The sequence below is a fragment of the Embiotoca jacksoni genome, unplaced genomic scaffold, assembly GCF_022577435.1.
Source record: "Embiotoca jacksoni isolate LCO1_2020_lvr unplaced genomic scaffold, fEmbJac1.0.p SCAF_5, whole genome shotgun sequence".
Lineage (NCBI taxonomy): Eukaryota > Metazoa > Chordata > Actinopteri > Embiotocidae > Embiotoca > Embiotoca jacksoni.
The window spans coordinates 3,576,188-3,595,071 of record NW_027185403.1 but is presented as its reverse complement, the minus strand read 5'-3'; the positions used below and the strand labels follow the sequence as shown (position 1 = coordinate 3,595,071).

At 41.6% G+C, this 18,884-nt stretch overlaps 1 protein-coding gene across 1 annotated transcript; it reads right to left on the bottom strand.

The window, feature by feature from the left end:
* Positions 1 to 4,735: 4,735 nt before the first annotated feature.
* hs3st1 (heparan sulfate (glucosamine) 3-O-sulfotransferase 1) lies at positions 4,736 to 7,294 on the bottom strand. Its single transcript, XM_069171798.1, has 2 exons — positions 7,091 to 7,294; positions 4,736 to 6,477 (listed from the first exon to the last, which is right to left on the bottom strand). The coding sequence occupies exon 2, from the start codon at positions 6,336 to 6,338 to the stop codon at positions 5,421 to 5,423; it is 918 nt and encodes a 305-aa protein (XP_069027899.1). The 5' UTR covers positions 6,339 to 6,477; positions 7,091 to 7,294; the 3' UTR covers positions 4,736 to 5,420.
* Between the last annotated feature and the right edge of the window lie 11,590 nt (positions 7,295 to 18,884).

Genomic DNA, 18,884 nt, shown 5'->3' with positions numbered 1-18,884 from the left:
GCCAACACAACGAATCCACCCAGCAAGTGCAACAAAAACATGACACATCAAGCGTGTTTATATGACTTCTCTTCCAGGCTTTTATTTTGCAAAGTTCTCGCTGGCGAGACTAAAAGTCTGAGATTTACTATTGTGCAGCGTCTTGCTTAGCTTTCTCGATCAACAAACTCTTAGGTCTCTTCACCTCTGCCATGATGTTACTCTAAATACTGAGCTAGCCTCTTCTTTTAGCCCGCCATAGATGGTCTCATGTAACTAAGTGGCTAAAGCGTTTTAGACATTTCATGGGAAAGTGTACCCGTTTTTCGAGACAATTACAAATCTTCCCCTAACTCATTTCTATGAGCTTTGTCTGATGAAAGAAAAGAAGTAAAAGCAACGACAATGTGCAGAATCTCTTTTTATCGCCTTCTCAACTGTAAATCAAATTAAATTGGGAAAATCCAGGGTCAACAGTTTGAAATGTTCCAAAAATAACATCTATATTTCCACCATTACATCTACCACCGTTGTAAACAGTGTGTGTTTTGGTTGAATGGGAAGCTTGACAGTCCTAACAATGGTATCCAAGGAAGGAAAAGCTCAGCAAAGGATCGGTTAGACAGACGATATGTTTAACTGCTACACGGTACAAAATGACAGAGCATTAACACAAACCCTGTTCGGAGAAATTATCTGAACACTTTGGTTCAGGAATGTTTGGATAAAAAGGACAGGTTGCTTCTGGAAATGTAAAGCCGATTGTAAATAAATGGTGCCACCATAGGTGACTTTCATTTCAGTTTTGTGCTGAAACGCCATGAATAGATGACTTTTCATTATCACACACTTTTATTCAGAGTCAAAAGCCTTTAGGCGTTTTCATGAATACACCTCTTTAAAGGTGAAAAGCAGCTCGGACCCCGACCACGTTCAATTCAAACCAGTTTACCAGAGACCTGAGACCAGCGTACATTTGCTTTGACTAAATGGTAGACTTTTCTGAATCACTGATGTCTGTGGTTTTGTCAAACAGGCTTGTCAAGACTGAAGATAACATCTTTCTCAGAATCTTTTCATTCACCTAGTGTGTCCTCATTTCAAGGTTACCTTGTTGAAAAAGAAGCGGCATTATCTTGAGCTGGAGCGCACGTCTCACTGAATAAAAGCCTAAATGCAATTTACAATGTCCATAAAAAACTGTACTGTGATTTTGGTATTTCACTTTTCGTTTATTCATTTTTTTTTTTTTTTCACCAAAACTCAAACGCTGCAGTTCCCCATACAGCCTTTTGTGCCTCTCATGTATTAGTTGTACAATTGACCCATAGAGCTCCACCTCACATTTTCCAACAAATAATGACCTTGTGGTCTTTGAAAAAGTCAGAAGGGTGTTTTTTTTTTTTTAAAGTATTTCACGAATCCTTAAAGACTCTTCAAACCATTTCGGTGAAAATATTTTCGTTTTTCTTGATCCAGGTGGAAAGAATTGACATATATCTTTATAGTCTTTGTAAAACACAAGGAAAATAATAATTTCTATGAAAATATATATGAAGAAAACATGAATATATAAAAATAACTGAATGTAACAGTTCAATATATATTCTTTATCGGGTAAGAGATGGGTCATGTTTTCATTCAGAAAGTTAGAAAGGTCATCAGGGATTTTGAAAAACCTTCCAATCAACAGTAATTGTTAAATGACCATTAAAACATCAGAGTTTTCAAATATCATCCAGTTTCACAGGAACTTTAGGTGGCTGCTCTTTGGCTCACAAGTAAAAGGCATTACGTGACCAGCACAAACCGGTGCTAGGTTTACAAGACGCAGTGTGTGTATGTTTGTGTGTTTGTGTGCATTCCTATTCCAGTGTCTGTATGGTGAATAGAGAAAGAGAGGGTGCATGTGTTATTTCTGCCGAGCTTCACACATTGAGCGGACAAACAATCTATTCCAATTAAAGCGAGCTGCAGCCGCGCAGACTGCAGAAGGGGCTGTGCTCCATCGGATCACATCATCCTTTGAAAAACCTCAGAATGGCTGATTGTGATTTGGAGGAAACAGGCCCCTTCAGGAACAACTAGTGTGGGCTGGCAGCGAGGGGAGGAGGCGAGGGGCGGGGGTGGCGGACTGGGTTTAAGTTAGTCCAGAAAGTTCCACAGCGAATAACGTTATATAGTGGAGGAGTTGGGGGAGGGTGGGGATGGGTGGCGGGGGAGGGGAGGGGAGGGATGCCGGTAGGAGGGCAGGGTCATTAATCCTGGTTGTAGCCCTGGTTTACCACTCTTACTGCATGTGGGGCGAGGAGGCAAATTAATTATGTGGCTGAGATTAATTAGGTGATGTTAAGGGAAATCTGTGACTGTAAAACTTTAGAGGGCTGCACAGCTGACTAGACTAATGGGCCGTTCATGAACTCTTAATAGATGCTGCTCTGATGTGCCCAAGCAGAGCGGAGAGACAGACAGACAGAAAACTAGAAACAGCGAGAGCGGCGAGAGGATGTGCGCCTGCTCAAACTAAATTCAGCAGAAAGCTTCAGTGCAGGTGCTTCGGCGAGCAGGCTTTACATCCTCATTACGTTATCCCCCTCGTTCTGAGAGCTGCTATGATCAATATTTTACAGTTACGAAGGATCAAATGGCTGTATACAACATGAAGGAGGTGGCTGAAACTCATAGAGAATTAATCACTACTTCTACAGTTACCCTCAATTATGAAGCTTTTTAACATCTTGCAGTCTGTTTTTTCGGGGTTTCAGCTCGTGGGTTCGCAAAAAAAGCTACCGGCCCAGCATACATTAATGTAAAAATACTTTGTTACAATCCCTGCATTCAAAATCCTACTGAATTAAAAATGCAGAGGTGTTGTCTGCAAAATGTACTGAAAAATATCAAAAGTTAAAATGGATGATATACTGTGTTACCTTATTAGACTTCTGACACGGATGCAAGGATGAATAAGCAGTATTTTTATTTTGTAGTTGGTCGAGGAGCTACTTTTAACAAGCTAGTTTTAGTCCAATGGTTCCCAATCGATGGGTTGGGATGGGTTTAGAGATGAGTAATAACAGGACAGAAGAAACAGACAGAAGAAAAACAAATTCTCGATACACTATTTTTTTAAACTTTGGACAGAATCGGTGCTTTTCCTGTTAAATGTTAAGCAATTTTCCCTTTTGGGGGCCTTAAACTGTTATTTTTTTTTAACAGTTAATACGGATAATAAAATGATCAAGTTAAGACGCAAAAAGTCTCTGGTGGAAGTGCTAACAATGACTAATCTGTGCTAATAGTGCTTTTTTGTTCTGGCTCCATGCCAAACACAAGCCAGTGGAGTGAATTTTATAAGCGCATATGATTGGTTATGTAATTTAGAAGCAGGATTATAAAGTAGCAGATAATTGAAAGAGTATACAGTCCCTTAAGTACCTGAGTAAATGTACTTTTCATCATTACAGTTAAAGCTTAACATGGTTTTTTTTCCTCTCTTCTTTTTAAATGAGTGTTTTTGCAGGCTGATGTGTGGAGAGAAAACAGATTTATCTGGAAATGACATCAGTCCCACTTCGACCCAGAGGAAGGTGACACTGACATTGCTGTTGCTTTATTCTCCATTTCAAGTCAAACAAACGCATTCCTGCAAGTTCCTCCAGAGGACCTTCTGGAGACTTGAAGCCTTCAAAACAAGAGTAAAAGAAGAACATGCAGAGTTCTGGTGTTATCGCTGCACACGCCAGACGACACGAGCCACTTCTCTGATAATCTTACAGCAGAGATCAGCCTTCACCTCACACCTCTACATACTCCCTCTCCGTTTACTCTTTCTCTTGCGTTTCCTCTGCGCCTGCAGCCAAACCTGTTAGGTTGAAAGCCGTTGATAGGTCTTACTCAACAATATGACTACAAAAACACATGTAAACTGCAAGCAGATCAGGGAGTCCCTTCCCTCTGAGGGGCAAAAGAATAAGAGAGAAATAAATAGTGCTGTGGTCTGTTTCAGGGGCAGCGAAGTTAACATCCTGTCTGCAGAGTCCCAGTAAACCCCTGAGTAAATCTAGGCCACATTCAAATATGAAACGGCTACTGTGGGTTTTTTGGAGATTAATGTCTTTGAGACTGTGCTGCTGATGTTTTCAAAGTAGCAATACCATTTGAAAAAAAATAATGCTTCGCCTCTCCTAAAAAACTGAGAGAGAATATTGCACCCTTGGGCATAAACAACTTCTTTTGATTTCTCAAGGTTCGGATTGTGCTCAAATCTGACTTTACCTATGTGCCCACTCTCAATTCTCTTATATTTGTATAATTTAATCTCTGTGTCAGAAACCTGCCCTCGCAATATATACAACTATTCATGGTTGGAGGATGAGAAACATGCACACAGGCAGCACCAAACAGGGGTTTTTTTTTTCTTCTTTTTTTTATAAATGCCACTACCGGCTGTGGTCCAAGTCTGCATATGCAGACAGTGGGTGGCCAAACAGGAAATTCAACCTAGCTAAGATTATACATGATAAAGTTGCACCATTGTAATATGTGAATGTAACAGACAGCATGTCTATAATGTTCATAATGACCTTTCCATGAATGTAAATTTAGAAAACAATGTGATTTGGGAATCCACAGAGAAGATAGCATCCTGTGCACAGACGCACGCCTTTCTCGCTCATTAAGATGTAAGACAAGCAGTCGAATACATAATGAGTGAATAAAAATAGATAAACCCAAAAAATAGAAGCATCAGACATACTAAAAATAAAATACATCTTTATTATGGTATTAATTCTTCACTTTAAAAAAACAAAAACAAACTATTTACAGTACACTGTAATGATCAGTAATATACGATGAGCACACAGCGTTTATATAACCGACTCTTACATAAAGAAAAAAAAATTGAGTAACAAAAAGAACAAATACATATCCAGTATGGCGTATGCCTGAAAGTGACTGAGAAAATCATAGCAGCAGGTAAAGGTCCTTCCGAGCTCGAAGTGCAGTTAATAATGTCATGTTACATGAAGTGAAACAGGAGAGTATGACAACATTAAAACTGCTCGGTACTTATCTTTATGTAAAACATTAACTGGCACACTCTAAAGTCTGAATATCATCATCAATGTCATTACAAGTCGTCTGCTTTGATCAGACGAGCTGAGAAGTAGTGAGCGTCTCGAACAGCACAGGAAGACAGTGAGATGCATGTTTGATGGAGAAAATGCGAGACACGCACTGGGAGCATGTCATGAACTGCTGTCTGCCCTGATATTTGGCTCAATCACACTCCTGTAACAACCATACCAGTATAAAAATAGATTTAGTTTAAATTTACATTAGCTTCATCTCTTCATCTACTTTGTTAGTGAGGAAAACGGGACAACTCGTGGAGATTTATCCCCGTGTCACTCGACACCGAAACACCGAGACTCAGAGGTTCATTTCCAGTTGAATGTTCGACCCACCAGCTCAAAGAACTTCTTGTTGGGTTCGTGAAAGAACTGGTAGAGTTTTTGCAGGATGGCAGGAGCCACGTGAGGGTGTGCCCTGCCTTTTGAGTCGTGTAAACACCTCTCTCGCCCGTGGTCTCTCAAACAGTAGAATCCTTTTGTTTTGTTGAAGTAAAAATTCGAAGCCTTTATTTGAGGTTCCAGCTTTAGGAACCTCTCCACTTTTTTCATTTCAGGGAAGGGGTCCCTGATCAACTCGTCCCCGTCCACCACGTGAATGCTCTCCAGCGGGAAGTACTGGAGCCAGTTCTGCATGTGAACATAGTACAGGCTGCGATTGAGAGCCTTGTATCCCAGGTTGATCTCGCCATCCTTCACCAGCACGGACTCGATGGGCTGGTAGCGCTTGTGCTTCTGGAGGCGGTTGTAAAAGACCTGCGTGTAGTCCGAGAGCACCCGCTCGGTGGGGTCTCTGAGGATGAGCAGCAGCTTGATGTCAGGGTTCATCTGATGGATGCGTTTGGGCACTCTGCTGGAGGTGAAGTAGGCCGGCGTCTTCTCCACCGTCAGCTGCTCGGGGAAGGCGTAGGGCATCTGGCTGAGGTACCAAGGCCAGCCCTGCTGAAAGTGACTCTCCCAATCAAAGAAGTGCACCTCGTTCTGAGCCGCGGCCACCGCGCTGTGCAGGCTGAGCATCTCAATCAGCGCCCGCGTCCCCCCCTTCCTCACGCCAATAATAATAATCTGAGGAAGTTGCTGGAGGGTCCCGTTGGGGTGGCTGGTGGTCCCGTTGTCAGCGGGCGATGAGGTGGGAAGCGACGGTGGCCCCCCATCGGCCATCGGCCTGGAGGGGAGGGGGGGGGACTGCATTGCAAAAAGCAGCAGCCCAAGGAGCAACGCTGCCATGAGGGAGGTCCTGACCCTGGAGGATTTCAGCCTGGCGAAAGGACCAAAACTGTATCCCACATTGAAAGAGCAGCTGCCTGAGGACAACGGTCCGATTGAAAAGCAAGAAAAAATGCCTCTTCTCTGCCAGTGGCTGTAACTGCAAAGGAGAAAAACAGCTGGGATTAGACAATGCCTAATGAATATTTGGCAGACACACAAAACATGACTGGATCACCACACTTTTATGACTCTGACTCCACAACTTTAAGGCATCAACATTTGCATCATTTACGGTTATAGAATAACAAATGATCGACATGTCAAACAGGAAAATGTGACATCAGTTACCAGCATTGGTCCTGATGTCATGTCCTTAAAACATGTTATCAATATATACAAAGTATTAAAGGCACGAAAACACGTCGATTGTAAAATGTAAATAAACAGAATTTCATCTGGTTCATATTTCTATAAACTGCTGGTTTATAATCCATGAAGATGTAATTAAAACAATATAAACATTGGCTTCAATAAAATAAAGGTCAAACACTGAATCTAAGCTCAGAGACATTTATTGTCTGTTAAGCAGGTGTGGTAAAGCCTGCAAAATAAACCCCGGACAGCTGAAACGGAGAGAAATCAGACGGACACACACGAAAACGGCACGTTTTGAGCTCGCTGTCATGTTTCCACTGTCTCAGTCTAACATGCCTTCACATTGACCAAAAAAAAAAAAAAAAAAAATCCACGAAGTGCCGTGGACCTCTTACCTTTTGCAACTATAACTGTCCGCTCGACAGAGATTTCATTTCGTGCAGCCTCTGGGTCTCTGCTCGCGGCACCGACGCTTCCACAGCAGCCGGTAGACCATCCACCTCCGTTCCGTCTGTGTCGGCTTCCTTTCGCCACCGGAGCGCGCAAAATTAAAAAAAAAACTTGCTCTCCGACCGGAGTCCAACTTCACCGGAACGCCTCCTCCGTGCTGTGGCTCGGCCGCGCACCGTCCTCCCGGTTTTTGAGTGTCAGCTGTTGTGTGGAAGCCTCCGCCTACCTGCAGGACCACTCCCCCTACTGACTCACGTTGTTGTCATGTATTTCACAGAGATAACGGCTGGCACGCCTGATACCAGAGGAGGAACTGAGGCAGGTGTAGGACTTCACGTGCAGGACTTTGTCCACAGAAGAAGACAGACAGAAATGAAAAGTGCAGGACGAAACAACTCTGGTATGTAAATATGAGTCATAAAGCAGAGCATTGCTCCAAACTTGCTCTGTGTGCTTTCGTGGTCAATTGCTTTAGAGTATTTACCAAACAAAGCTGAACATATTCAAATCGGTCCGTCTGAGTTGCTCTTCTCAGTAAATTTGTTGCCCATAGAGAGCCCGCGCCTTCTCAGGATCTGGATTGAAAAAGCCTATTCAGCCGGGCCTCCAGGAGTTCTCCCTTCACTGTTCGCTTTCAGGGGAAATCAATGAAAGAGACAGACCAGTTATTCATCCCTGGCATTCTCCTCCTCCTTTGTCCACAGTGCGAGTGCATCCGTGGGTAGTCACCGAGTCCGAGTTGAACAATCTCACCACCTGTTGAGCTGTAGTTTTATTTCTTCTTCTAAGATGTCTAAATCCTTTCCCCATCAGTTCGTCCAAAATATTGCTCCAGTCCAAACGTCAGAGTTACTGATGTGGAATTGAATCACTGTAGTATTTCGCAATTTCCTCTGAGTCACGTACAGTCTGTGTGAGAAAGTCTGAATGACTTCAAAGTGCTGATGAGTAAGTGGCACTTCACTAATGTCAATAGCTTGCCAGTTTGTGTCAGTTTTGCCCTGCAGAGATGACAAACCAGTGACAGAGCTGCTTGTGAAACCGCACAAGTTGAATTTCACTGGATGTGAAGGGAAGAAAGTGCCCATGTCCATAAATCTGATCAAACTATTCATCAGATCTTTGTCTGCTTTAATTGGATGGTAAGGTGTAGCCTCTTTCCCATGCTGATATTATGCCTAAATCATGAAGAGCTTCGGGGCTTTGCAGCTGAGTATGGATGTATCTGATTCTCCCCATGTTTGCAAAAAAAAATTCTGCTGTGCAGGTTGTTTACGTGAAGGCCATCACACACATTAAAGTAACGCTCTACGTATACTGGGGCAAGGTTTGGAGACGCAGGAAAAAAAGGTCAATCCTCCTTCTTAAATACATCCTCTCTTTGTAAAGAATGCAAATGCATGTGCTTTGCTATTTCAGCGCGCACAGTCCTGGTGCCGATACGGTCGAGAGTTTCCCCTCATTGATTTTTAGATGCGGTTTGGTAATCCTCAGATTCTGCCCTCTTCTCTCCTGGAGAAGTGTGAATTCAGCGCAGTCGTACAATATAATCCCGCTTTGAGGATCATCAGAGGCGTCCGGCAACATTAACATGACAATAGGACATATTCACAGACCATAAATAGCCTCGGTGCCACCTCGGTGACTTCTCTCACCCTCAGTTAGAAACAGTTAAGCAGGATGAAATAACAAAAGTGGTGCAAGAATTATGGTGATCTTTTACATCAGCAAAACACAGGACTATAAAAATACTCCATTCCTACTAAAAGTCCTGCATTCATAAATTTACTTAAAGTACAGAAGTTTTAGTTGAAAAATGTACTTTGAAGTATAAAAAGTAAAAGCAACCTTTCTTTGGATTATTATTACTTGTATATTAAGATTAAGGTTTTAGCCGACGGAGAAAATTTGAACTGTAGATGCTGTAGAGTAGCTTAATCTATACAACTGCATATTTTTTCTGACCTGGTCTTCTTTTTTGTTTGTACAACCGTAATCCTGAAAGTAGTTAACAACTACTGCTGTCAGAAAACTGTGAAAAACAAACAAAAAAAACCACATAAATTTCCCTCTGAAATGTAGTAGAGTCGTAATATAGAGTAGTTCAAAGCAGAAATAGTCAGGTAAAGTACCTCAAAATTGTACTGAAGTACCTGATTCAATTCACCTCCACCAGAATAACAACATTAACTTCTCTGTGACTTGCTGGCGCCCCGTCTCATACATATTTCCTCTTTAAAGTCTTAAAATCTTCTTAAATATTTCTCCTTGATAGGCTTGAAGAAAGCCACAGAGAAGCAAAGTGTTGCATTTCATTTCACCCAAACAAGTCACTTCCACTTCTGATGTAAATCAGACAAATCTTGCAGAGTCGCTACACGAGCTGCATGCCTGAAAACATTTTCTTTAGCACTTGTGCCAAATGTGAGCCTCATTGAAAAAAATAACAAAAAAAAACAAAAACAGGTTTCATCTGGCTCTGGGAGACTTAACAGATTCCAGATTGTTATGGGGAAATATATGATATGCATGCCCCGAAAGTTCCATGACCGTGATCACAATTTATCAGGAGAAAATACAGTAAAACTTGAAAATGTGTCTTCATGTGAACTTGACCTGCTCCCACGAGGAAACAATCAACAAAGAGAAGCCACTTTAAACAGCTCAGTAGTCTGGTAACCTTGTGTATAATCTTTGAAAAAGGCAATCAAAGCTTAGAAAGTACGTTTTTCTCATTAACACAGAACTTTAATCACATTTAAGCTACATTTATTGCCATATTAAACACGATTACGCAGAAACAAAGCCATGCATGAAGGAGTTTGTGTATCAAATATTTCTTTTTGAAAAGTATCACTAACTACCTTTTTGTTTTTTATGGTCACAGAGGTTGAGCCTCAGTACTCCTGCAGGCTCTGTAAGTGGTGTGACATTACACTGTCTTACACTTCATATTATTGTTTTCAACTACTAAACCATCATCTGATCATTAGTTTTCAATACAGCACATACAGCTCTGCCCTCAGGCGACAATCCTTAATGTTGTTTGGCTTGTATTCTCCAAATGATTATTCATATTTCGGAGAGGGAAATTAGATTTGTTTTTTCAAGGCTCATTCAGTTATTTTTTTTAATTTTTCAAAACATATCATGGTACTTTGTCATCCTAAACACCTAAAGAGGAACAGCAGTTTTTTCTCCAATCAATGGCTATTATTTTCTTTCGCCTAATTCCTCAGTTCAATTATATACGCTGTGAATCATCACCCGTCACCCACCCACCCACGGCACGCTGCAGGTCACCAGCTTCTTCTATAGCTTCCTCTATTTAATGGAACAACGCTCTTCTTTGTTCATGTCGGTGGATCATTACTGCAATTATTTTGGGTCAAACAAGATGATGACAAGTAACACAAATCAGAAAAACTAAAGTGAAGCTCATCACGGCGCCAGCAGAGCAGTCTGAATAGAAATTCAGAGAAACGTTGGCAAAATAAACGAGAATCTTTGTTTCCTGGAATACAAACTGTAGCTATACGACCATCTTTGTTTCACTTGACAGGAAAAGTTGGCACGTTGGAGCCAATTTCAGTACAGGTGCAGCTTTAGTGTTTGGCTCGTTTCGCAAATCCTGTACGAGAAAAGCTGAACAGCAGATAAACACTAAAAACTGTCAAAACAATGAGTGTCTGCAAAATCAAACCTTGTTCCTCCCTTTTTCTGCTGGAGTTCTCAATTGAAAATAAACATTAATTCGAATTTTATAAAATCTTTTTACACTTAAAAAGCTTATTTACGATGTTTAAAAAGTCTGAGATTGCACGTAAAGACATCCGCAAGTGAGTCCATCGGATGAAAAGAGTGTCACAGTTAAAAACTACTCGGAAAAAAGGTTTTAAGTGAATCTTAACTTGATTGTTTTACTCAACTACTATTTACATCTTCGATGAACACGTTTTCTGACCTAATTTGTGACCCAACACAGATGAAAAACACAAGAAACGCAGGTTCTAAAGTAACAAACGCTAATGAGCTCGCATGCCAACCATCCACTGATGAGGACCATGTGATGTGACTGAAAGCACCTATAAAAGCCAGTGATAATCTCTGAAGAAGGAGAATTTCCTTGTTTGAACGAATAGGTCTTTCGCTCGACGGACGATTAACAGTTGTCTTCCTGTGTTTGAGTGAACCTGCGCCGCTGGACCGTCAGTTACCTCCGACTCAAACTACAAAACACGGCGACTGTTTAGGACGCTAAAGTGCAGAGATTGTCCCTCTCAGAGTGACGCAGAGCGGCGAACACATTATATCCAACACTTAAGACCGTTGTAATGCTCTCCTGTTTGATCGACCCCAATAGAGTAATAGATCGGTTGCATTGATCCAGATCACTGCTGCGCGAGTGCGAACAAGGACCAGGAGGAGAGAACACGATGCAAGCCATAAGCCTTTGAACAAGGACGGTCTGGCAGTTGTTCCGCAAAAACTTTTGGGGAGAAAGCTTTTCGTTTTTTTAATGCTCTGAGTCGGCTAAAGAGGATCTGAAAACAACTTAAATTGTTGATATCTTTAAACACAAACCTAAAATCGACTTATTTAACCTGACTTTTGATTTGAAAGCTCTGTGGCCATGATTTCATGTTGTTTTAACCGGTTATTTTACCATATTCATGTCGTAAATTGTTCTTTTCCTTCATCTTGGTTCTATTTACCTCCTTGTACGTTTTTCATCTATTTTATGCTGTTCCCCCCCCCCCCCCCATTTAAAATTCCTTGTGCGCTTTGGTCTCAAGTTGTTTGCAATTTTTTATATTTCAAATTTTTTTCCTGCTCCTCAACTATCTGTAAAGCCCTTTGAGTTGAAACAGTCAAGTGACTGTTTCCATGTGTACTCTGCTTCTGTGAGTGCAGCTAACATTCCGTCTTTCTCCCTGTCCTCATACTTGCGGGTAAATAAAACAAAGCAGCTGCCTTGTTGCTGCCCAGGACGCTTTTTTTTTTTTTCTTTGCTCAAGGACTCTGAGTAGTGCAGATGTTTGGGTAATGTCTTCTGGCTGAATGGAAACATGTCTGCTACCCTGAAGAGCAGCTCAGAGTCCTTTGAATTATGTCCATAAACAACCAATTCGCAATAGCGGTTTACGTTCATGGGAGATGTTTCAGCCACTACCGAAGCTGAAAGAGGTCCGACATGCAGGAAAAAAAATTGAATGTTAACATTTTTCATCGAATGTTTGTATCTGAAATTCCTGGTTTATACTGTAAATATAATGCTGTATAAAATTTGATACAGACGTCATCGTGATTCATGCAGAGACAGAACTATTTCCAAAACTGAATTAAAAACAGTCTGAGTCTGAGGCTGCTTGGGAGGAGTTAACAGGAATAGGAATTAAAGTTGAACAAAATCTGTGGTTTAGCAGGATTCAGTGATTAAAGCCACAGTATCTGTTTCCAAAAAGCTGTTGAACCAGTTGCAGAACAAACTCACTCTCTGTAACGCTAATCTGACAAATATATTTAAACATTTATGAAATCACATCTCAACTGACAAAAGGAAGAAAGCAAAAAAAGAAAGGAAAAAAGAAAAGTGAGCATAACAACTTATTCACACGTGACGTTTGGAAAGTGTGTGGTGCTGCCATCGTGTATCAGTCCGTATGACGTTGTGTGAAAACCACAGCTTGAGGAAGGTGAAGTAAAGAGGAGGGGGGAGGGGGGAGGTCGGGGCTCAGTCATCATGCCCGGGCGTGCTCAGTGACGTTAAGTCATGGGAAAGCTGCAGTGGTGCAACATGGGAAATAGGATTGTTTCAATATGACTCATCTGGGCTGCCATATAAACACATAAGGACGACTGCAGTGATCTCTGACAGCTTCCTTTCAAGAAAACTGAAGCATTGCTGTAGATGGGGCAGGCTTTAACACCATCAACGTAAATATTATCTTCTTGACTCAAACATTTAGTTTGCTATCTTTGACAAGGATTTTGAATAAACATAATCGCTGCTTTTTTTCCCCCCCCGTCACTTCACTTGTCACTGTGCTAGACTTTATGGTTTTAAAGCTTTCATGAATGCATAGAGGAGGCAAGAACAGCCGCTGTCTGCCTGAGTGTTGCTGCTGAGGTTTACATTATTTATTAGATAACACACTATCCAAATTATTATTTTATCTCCTGGGGCAAATCATTACCAATTACACAAATAGGTCGTGAAATGAGTTGAAACAAAATAAAACTGTGTTTGTTGACATTCCTGCACAGAGGCGGTTGTTCTGTTACTGTAAATACTATTATCAGACAGGAGCTGAAGCGTAGAGAACGGTACAGTTGAGTAGACTAGAGTCAATTTCACTTCTCTTGAATTACATGAAACATCCACAGAAGCATTTGAGACGATGCTAAACAGTTGCGTAACATTAATTTTAAAAAAAACCTCGTAGAAACATAAAAGAGACACTGGACAACAAAAATTGATTCAAAATAAAATAATAATTAAAATGCTAAGTACCGTGTATATATTGCAACTTGCTCTATCGCACTAAGGTTTAGCATTAGACTCCAGCAGCTTGATGTAGGCTGGCACAAGGCAACAGCTTCAAGCGGTTCGTACTGTACTTTGGCACCCAGGAGGTTCGTATTCAGAGTCGAGGAGATGTTGAAAGTCCGCAATGAATTCTGTTTCTTGCTTCACAACTGCTGCCTCCTACAGGCTCCTGCACGGGCTCCTGTTCTTTCATCCCCATTATCTCCAAAGCCGTTTTGTGCTGTACATGCTGCATTTTCTGCAGGTTTACAGTTGTACAGAACCACGAGGGATTTCTATTTATAGCCCACAGTAAATACTAAAAGGTAAGAGGAATCTCCCTGTATCGGTAATTACTGCAGAGTTTGGCGTCTGTGCCAGGTGTAAATCCTTGGAAATGGCCTTCATTACGGGGACGCTCGCTGACTGTGGCTAAGAAGTGAGGATAATGACGGTGTGGGATTAACCCTGCTTCCAACTCTCTTTGCTCGTCTTCCTCCAAGCCCTCCCTCTGCAGCAGCCACCAGCCAGCCCCTTCTCTCTCCCGGTGCTCAAAGGAGGCCCGTTTTCTCAAACAATGCAAAAGCTTGCCGAAGGGGGTTTTGATCATCCTGTGATGCGGCGCTGTGTGACAGGCCTCAGACACAGATATTTAGTTTCCCACTCAAAGAACCTCAACTCAGGAGATTAGTGGAAAAACTTCTGACACAGCTGCAGCTGAAATATTTTACTACACTGCAACCAGCCGTTACCTCTATCTCCACCTCAAAGAGAGAGCTACATGCCTGACTGTGTTTGTGAATGTAAGCAGTGCTTGTGTGTGTGTGTGTGTGTGTGTGTGTGTGTGTGTGTGTGTGTGTGTGTGTGTGTGTGTGTCTTAAAATTATTATTTTTTTTCATCTTTTCTCATTTTGCGCTGGTATTAATACCCCCCACCTCTCTTCTCTCAAAGTCAGGCCAAGGTTTACTATGGGCTCAGAATCAGCCAGCTTTTTCTATTTAAAAGTAAGATTTCAAGCATATGAAAAGAGGGATTAGTGGCTATTTGGTGTGAAAAATGTTTGGAAAATCCACTTGAGTGCATTTTAAAACTCTCCCTTATCACGAAAAAGGAAACTCAAATAGCAGGTCTCGCATCTCGGCAAATTGGATGCAATTGGTGATCGCAAAAGCAGTGAAAGCATTTTCTATTTCATTTCCAGCTCTATTCGGGAGGTTATGTGTTCATTAAAAGAAAGAATCTCTGACCTGCTCCAATGTGTCGTCTCAATTAAAGGTGTCGGGGGTGAAGGTTTGCATTGTGCCCGCTGCGACAGAAAACTGGAACATCTGGTAAAAAAATAGAAGAGCACCTTACTTTTTAGCAAGGCACTTATTAAAGAGGTGTTTTGCTTTAAAATGTAATAATCTATACGGACAGTAAATCGAACAAAATGTTGGAAAAGACACTGAAACACAGGATCCACGTAAAATGAGGTAGATATTAGGGATAGGTTGAGGACAGATATACAGTAAAATGCTCTGAAATATGTTTACAGGGGTTTCAGTTTACAGTGGAAATGCCTGACAACATGAACTGACCTGTCAGGTTGAACTCCGCACAGATGTTGAGCTCCAAGGGCAGATGTTCAGGTGCCTGTAAAACCCACCTGTGAGGATTACGGAGAACATACAAACGCTATATGATTAGTATTTTCAACCCTTTTTGTATTTAAAGCTTTATTCTTTACAGAAATGAATCCAGCCAAGATCAAAGGCCACAACACAGTCAATTACTGCACGAAAAAAACAACCTATAAAAACAGCAGTCAGTGGGGATCAAGCTGGGTTTCTTTTCAAAATGAATATGGCACTATGGCGAATATACTGGATACCTTGTTCGATTTATTTAATATAAAGAGAAAAAAACCCTCTATTTTAGATTCTAACACCTTCAGCTCAGCGGGGTAAAACATAGCATGAGGTTTAACTCCTTTCATGCCTGTGCACATCCAGACTGAGCAGCTGCAGGAAGTTTTCCCAGAGCTAACACGCCCAGCGTACCTGATAACGCACGTTAATGCACCTGTCTATAGCCTTTTCTTCTGTGTTTCCTGTGTATCTCTTCACTGCTGTAGGTGTACTTTATATACCGAAATATCTTAGAAAACTTGAAGGAGCACCCGCCTGGAAACAAAGATGCGGTTTGATTTATTCTGCCATAAAACAATGTAAACACATACACGAGCATGTGGGTTAATTTTCAAACTTGAGAAAAGCTAAATGCAGTCAAATAATAGCATTTTCCTCCGGGGAGAAATGATGTATTGTCAGGTGAAGCGACAGTAAAAGTGTAAAACTCCAGATGTAATCAGTTGTTGTGACTGTTGCACAAAAATCATGCAAAATATATGAGACAAAAAAAACAAAAACAAAAAAAAAGCACAGATATTCAAAACTGAGAACACTCCTTGATGAAAACAACAACAACAATAATCTGACAAAGCAACATAAACAAGATGCTATTAATAAAACTGTATAAATGTAAAAGTTAATATGTACGTTTTTTTCCAAAGGTAACATCTGCCGGCTATAATTACTGTTATCAAATCAGAGGACGACATCTGTTGTAAACACAAGGGACTCTATGGAGGTACGTGACAGTGAAAAGAGCAGCAGCTACCTGGTGCGCACATACCAGTGCGCACCAGGTAGCGAGGAAACTGAAGACGCTGGCCAAATTAAAAATAATTAGCAGCTCAAATGAACCTCATGAGCCTCATCATTGTTCAACAGAACTTCACTGACATGTACCAGCTTTCTATATGCAAAGAAATCTTCCTGAGATCAACTAAAGATAAATATAAAGGTCATTTGAGGATATGTCAGAATATCGGTTCCATAAATGTTTGAATTTGTTATTTCTCTGTCATGAACGTGGCACGGTTTGTGGTTAAATGATTCATAGTTATGAGAATAATGAAAGCAAATTTTTACGGGTCTGTATTAACTTTTTTTTAAAAACCCCATCTTCAATGGGACCCTGTGTCAAAATCCAACGTCGTCAGGTGTCTTATTTTCCGTCTTTATTATGGTCATTGTCACTCAGTATTGTTCTTGTGCTCGATCAGGTTTATGCACCGCAAACCTGGGGTCATGTAAATGTCTGCATTGTGTGCAAGTTATTAAAATTGGTTTGTGAACTGCTGTTATGAAGCCTCGAGTTCAGATTTTAGGCGTCACCATCTTTCGAGCTGGAGAGGAGGGAGCAGTGCACCTGACTTGATTTGATTGGACATCTGAGGACACTACACCCCGCCCACCTATAGGTGCACAGGCCTGTCAATCAAACAGACACGGCCCTAAACATACCTTTTTGGGGGGGATCTAATATTTAATAATAACAGGAGTATTTTTCAGATGGACCACTAGATAACTAATACATTTAAAATTAAAATAAAAAACGACTTAACGGAGGGCAATGACCCCATTTTTCCTGCGACTGCCGCCCGGATTTGGTGACTACTCTTGGGCCTCCGTCAGCTACTAAGGTTAGCCTCAAACTGCGCGGTTGGAGCTGCAGGACGTTGTCCTGCCCCCGCCGTGGGAGCTGGACACCCGGGCCGACACATCTCACACGGCCACGGCGTCATTCCACACAGGTAAGACCTTGTTGCTTGAGGTGAAATGGGGTTGTTGTTGTTGTTGTTTTTTTTTTTTTTGGGGGGGGGGGGGGGCCTTCAGGTGTTAACATGGCTGCCACGCTAACGCGTTAACTGCTGTGTTGCCAGGTGATAATTTGCGCCCTCGCGCTGCCGACATCAAACTATTCATTGTTTTCCTTTGTTTTTATTATTATTTTCATGTCTCGGCTGCAATACTTCTTCCCGGTTGATGTCTGGCAGTTGCAAAAAAAAAAAAAAAGACGATTTCTAAAATACGGTGACTGAATTCTTGTGATTTGAATTGTCATCTCTCGCCTGCTGCTGCTGCTGCATATCGGTTGAATTACCATTTTAATTGTTGAATTTGTGTCATTATTCATGTTCCATTTATTTCATCCAACAGCCCGGCACGTAATTATGCCAATTAAGTTATTATTGCAGCAGACACGATGTGTGTTGGCAATATTTAAAAAGAATACAACTGTTATTGATCACGAGGACAAATCAAACATTAAAAACTCGTTATTCGGGCTCCCTTGTTTTTGCTGTCACTCCCTCCACGTTAAAGTGTTGGTATCAAGCTGTTTCAACACTACCTCTGTACTAAAGACTTGAGTCTCAAGTCTGTTAATTGCATCGTGTTTCTTTTGGAGTCCTCATTGGCTCACTGGATGTGGGCGGTTCAATTAAAGGTTGTGCAATTATTATTATTATTATTATTTTTGTTGTTGTTGAAAAACTACAGAGGAAAAGATGTCGGCCGAAGTTTGTAAAAGTCGTGTGGAACAACAAGTGTCTTTTAAAAAAGCCGGTCCGCTTCCTGCTTGCGTAGCTTGTAGATAAAGCTTGTGTCTTCCAGCTTCAGCATAAACAATCATGTCTTGTATTGAGTTTTGTCTGGGACTCCGCTTCCCTCAAAGCTCGCTTGTCAGTTTGAAAAGATATCGCTCGAATGAAACAAAAAGGTTTTTGTTTTTTTTCCCCCCGTCGATAAAAGAAACGCTGCAAACTGTGCAGAGATGAATTATAGCCTTGGACTGTCAAACACATCTGTCAGTTTGGCATTTTGATTGAAAACTGAAAAGGATCCCGTGAACAGCTGAAGGTGAAGCTCCACCGAACGCTTTATCTCTTGACGCGTGTTGTCATTTGATGCGATAGGATTTAGGTGGGTTGAAAGTTTGAGGATGTGTGAAAAGTGTCAACTCCGCCGACGTCTTCAAAATTAGCAGCCTTATCACGAGACACAAAAGTGGACGGACAAGATGGAGCAGTTATGTTTGTTTCCAAGAGCCTCCACTGTACACCTTGAGGGGACAGAACAGGAATAGTGTGTTAAATTGGTCAAATGTTTGAGCAAATAGCGTGGCCACAGAGCGCAGCACTTAGGAGTCCGGTGAGGCCACTTACAAAGGCCAGCTGTCATACAGAGGTGCGCCGAGAAGAGAGAGAAAAATCAATGGCCATAATTGCTCAATAACAATCTGACGATGGAGGTGCGGCGAGAGGGGACGCGGGTCGCAGCAGACGCAGGGAGGCCTGTTTGCTCGGTGTATCACTGCACCC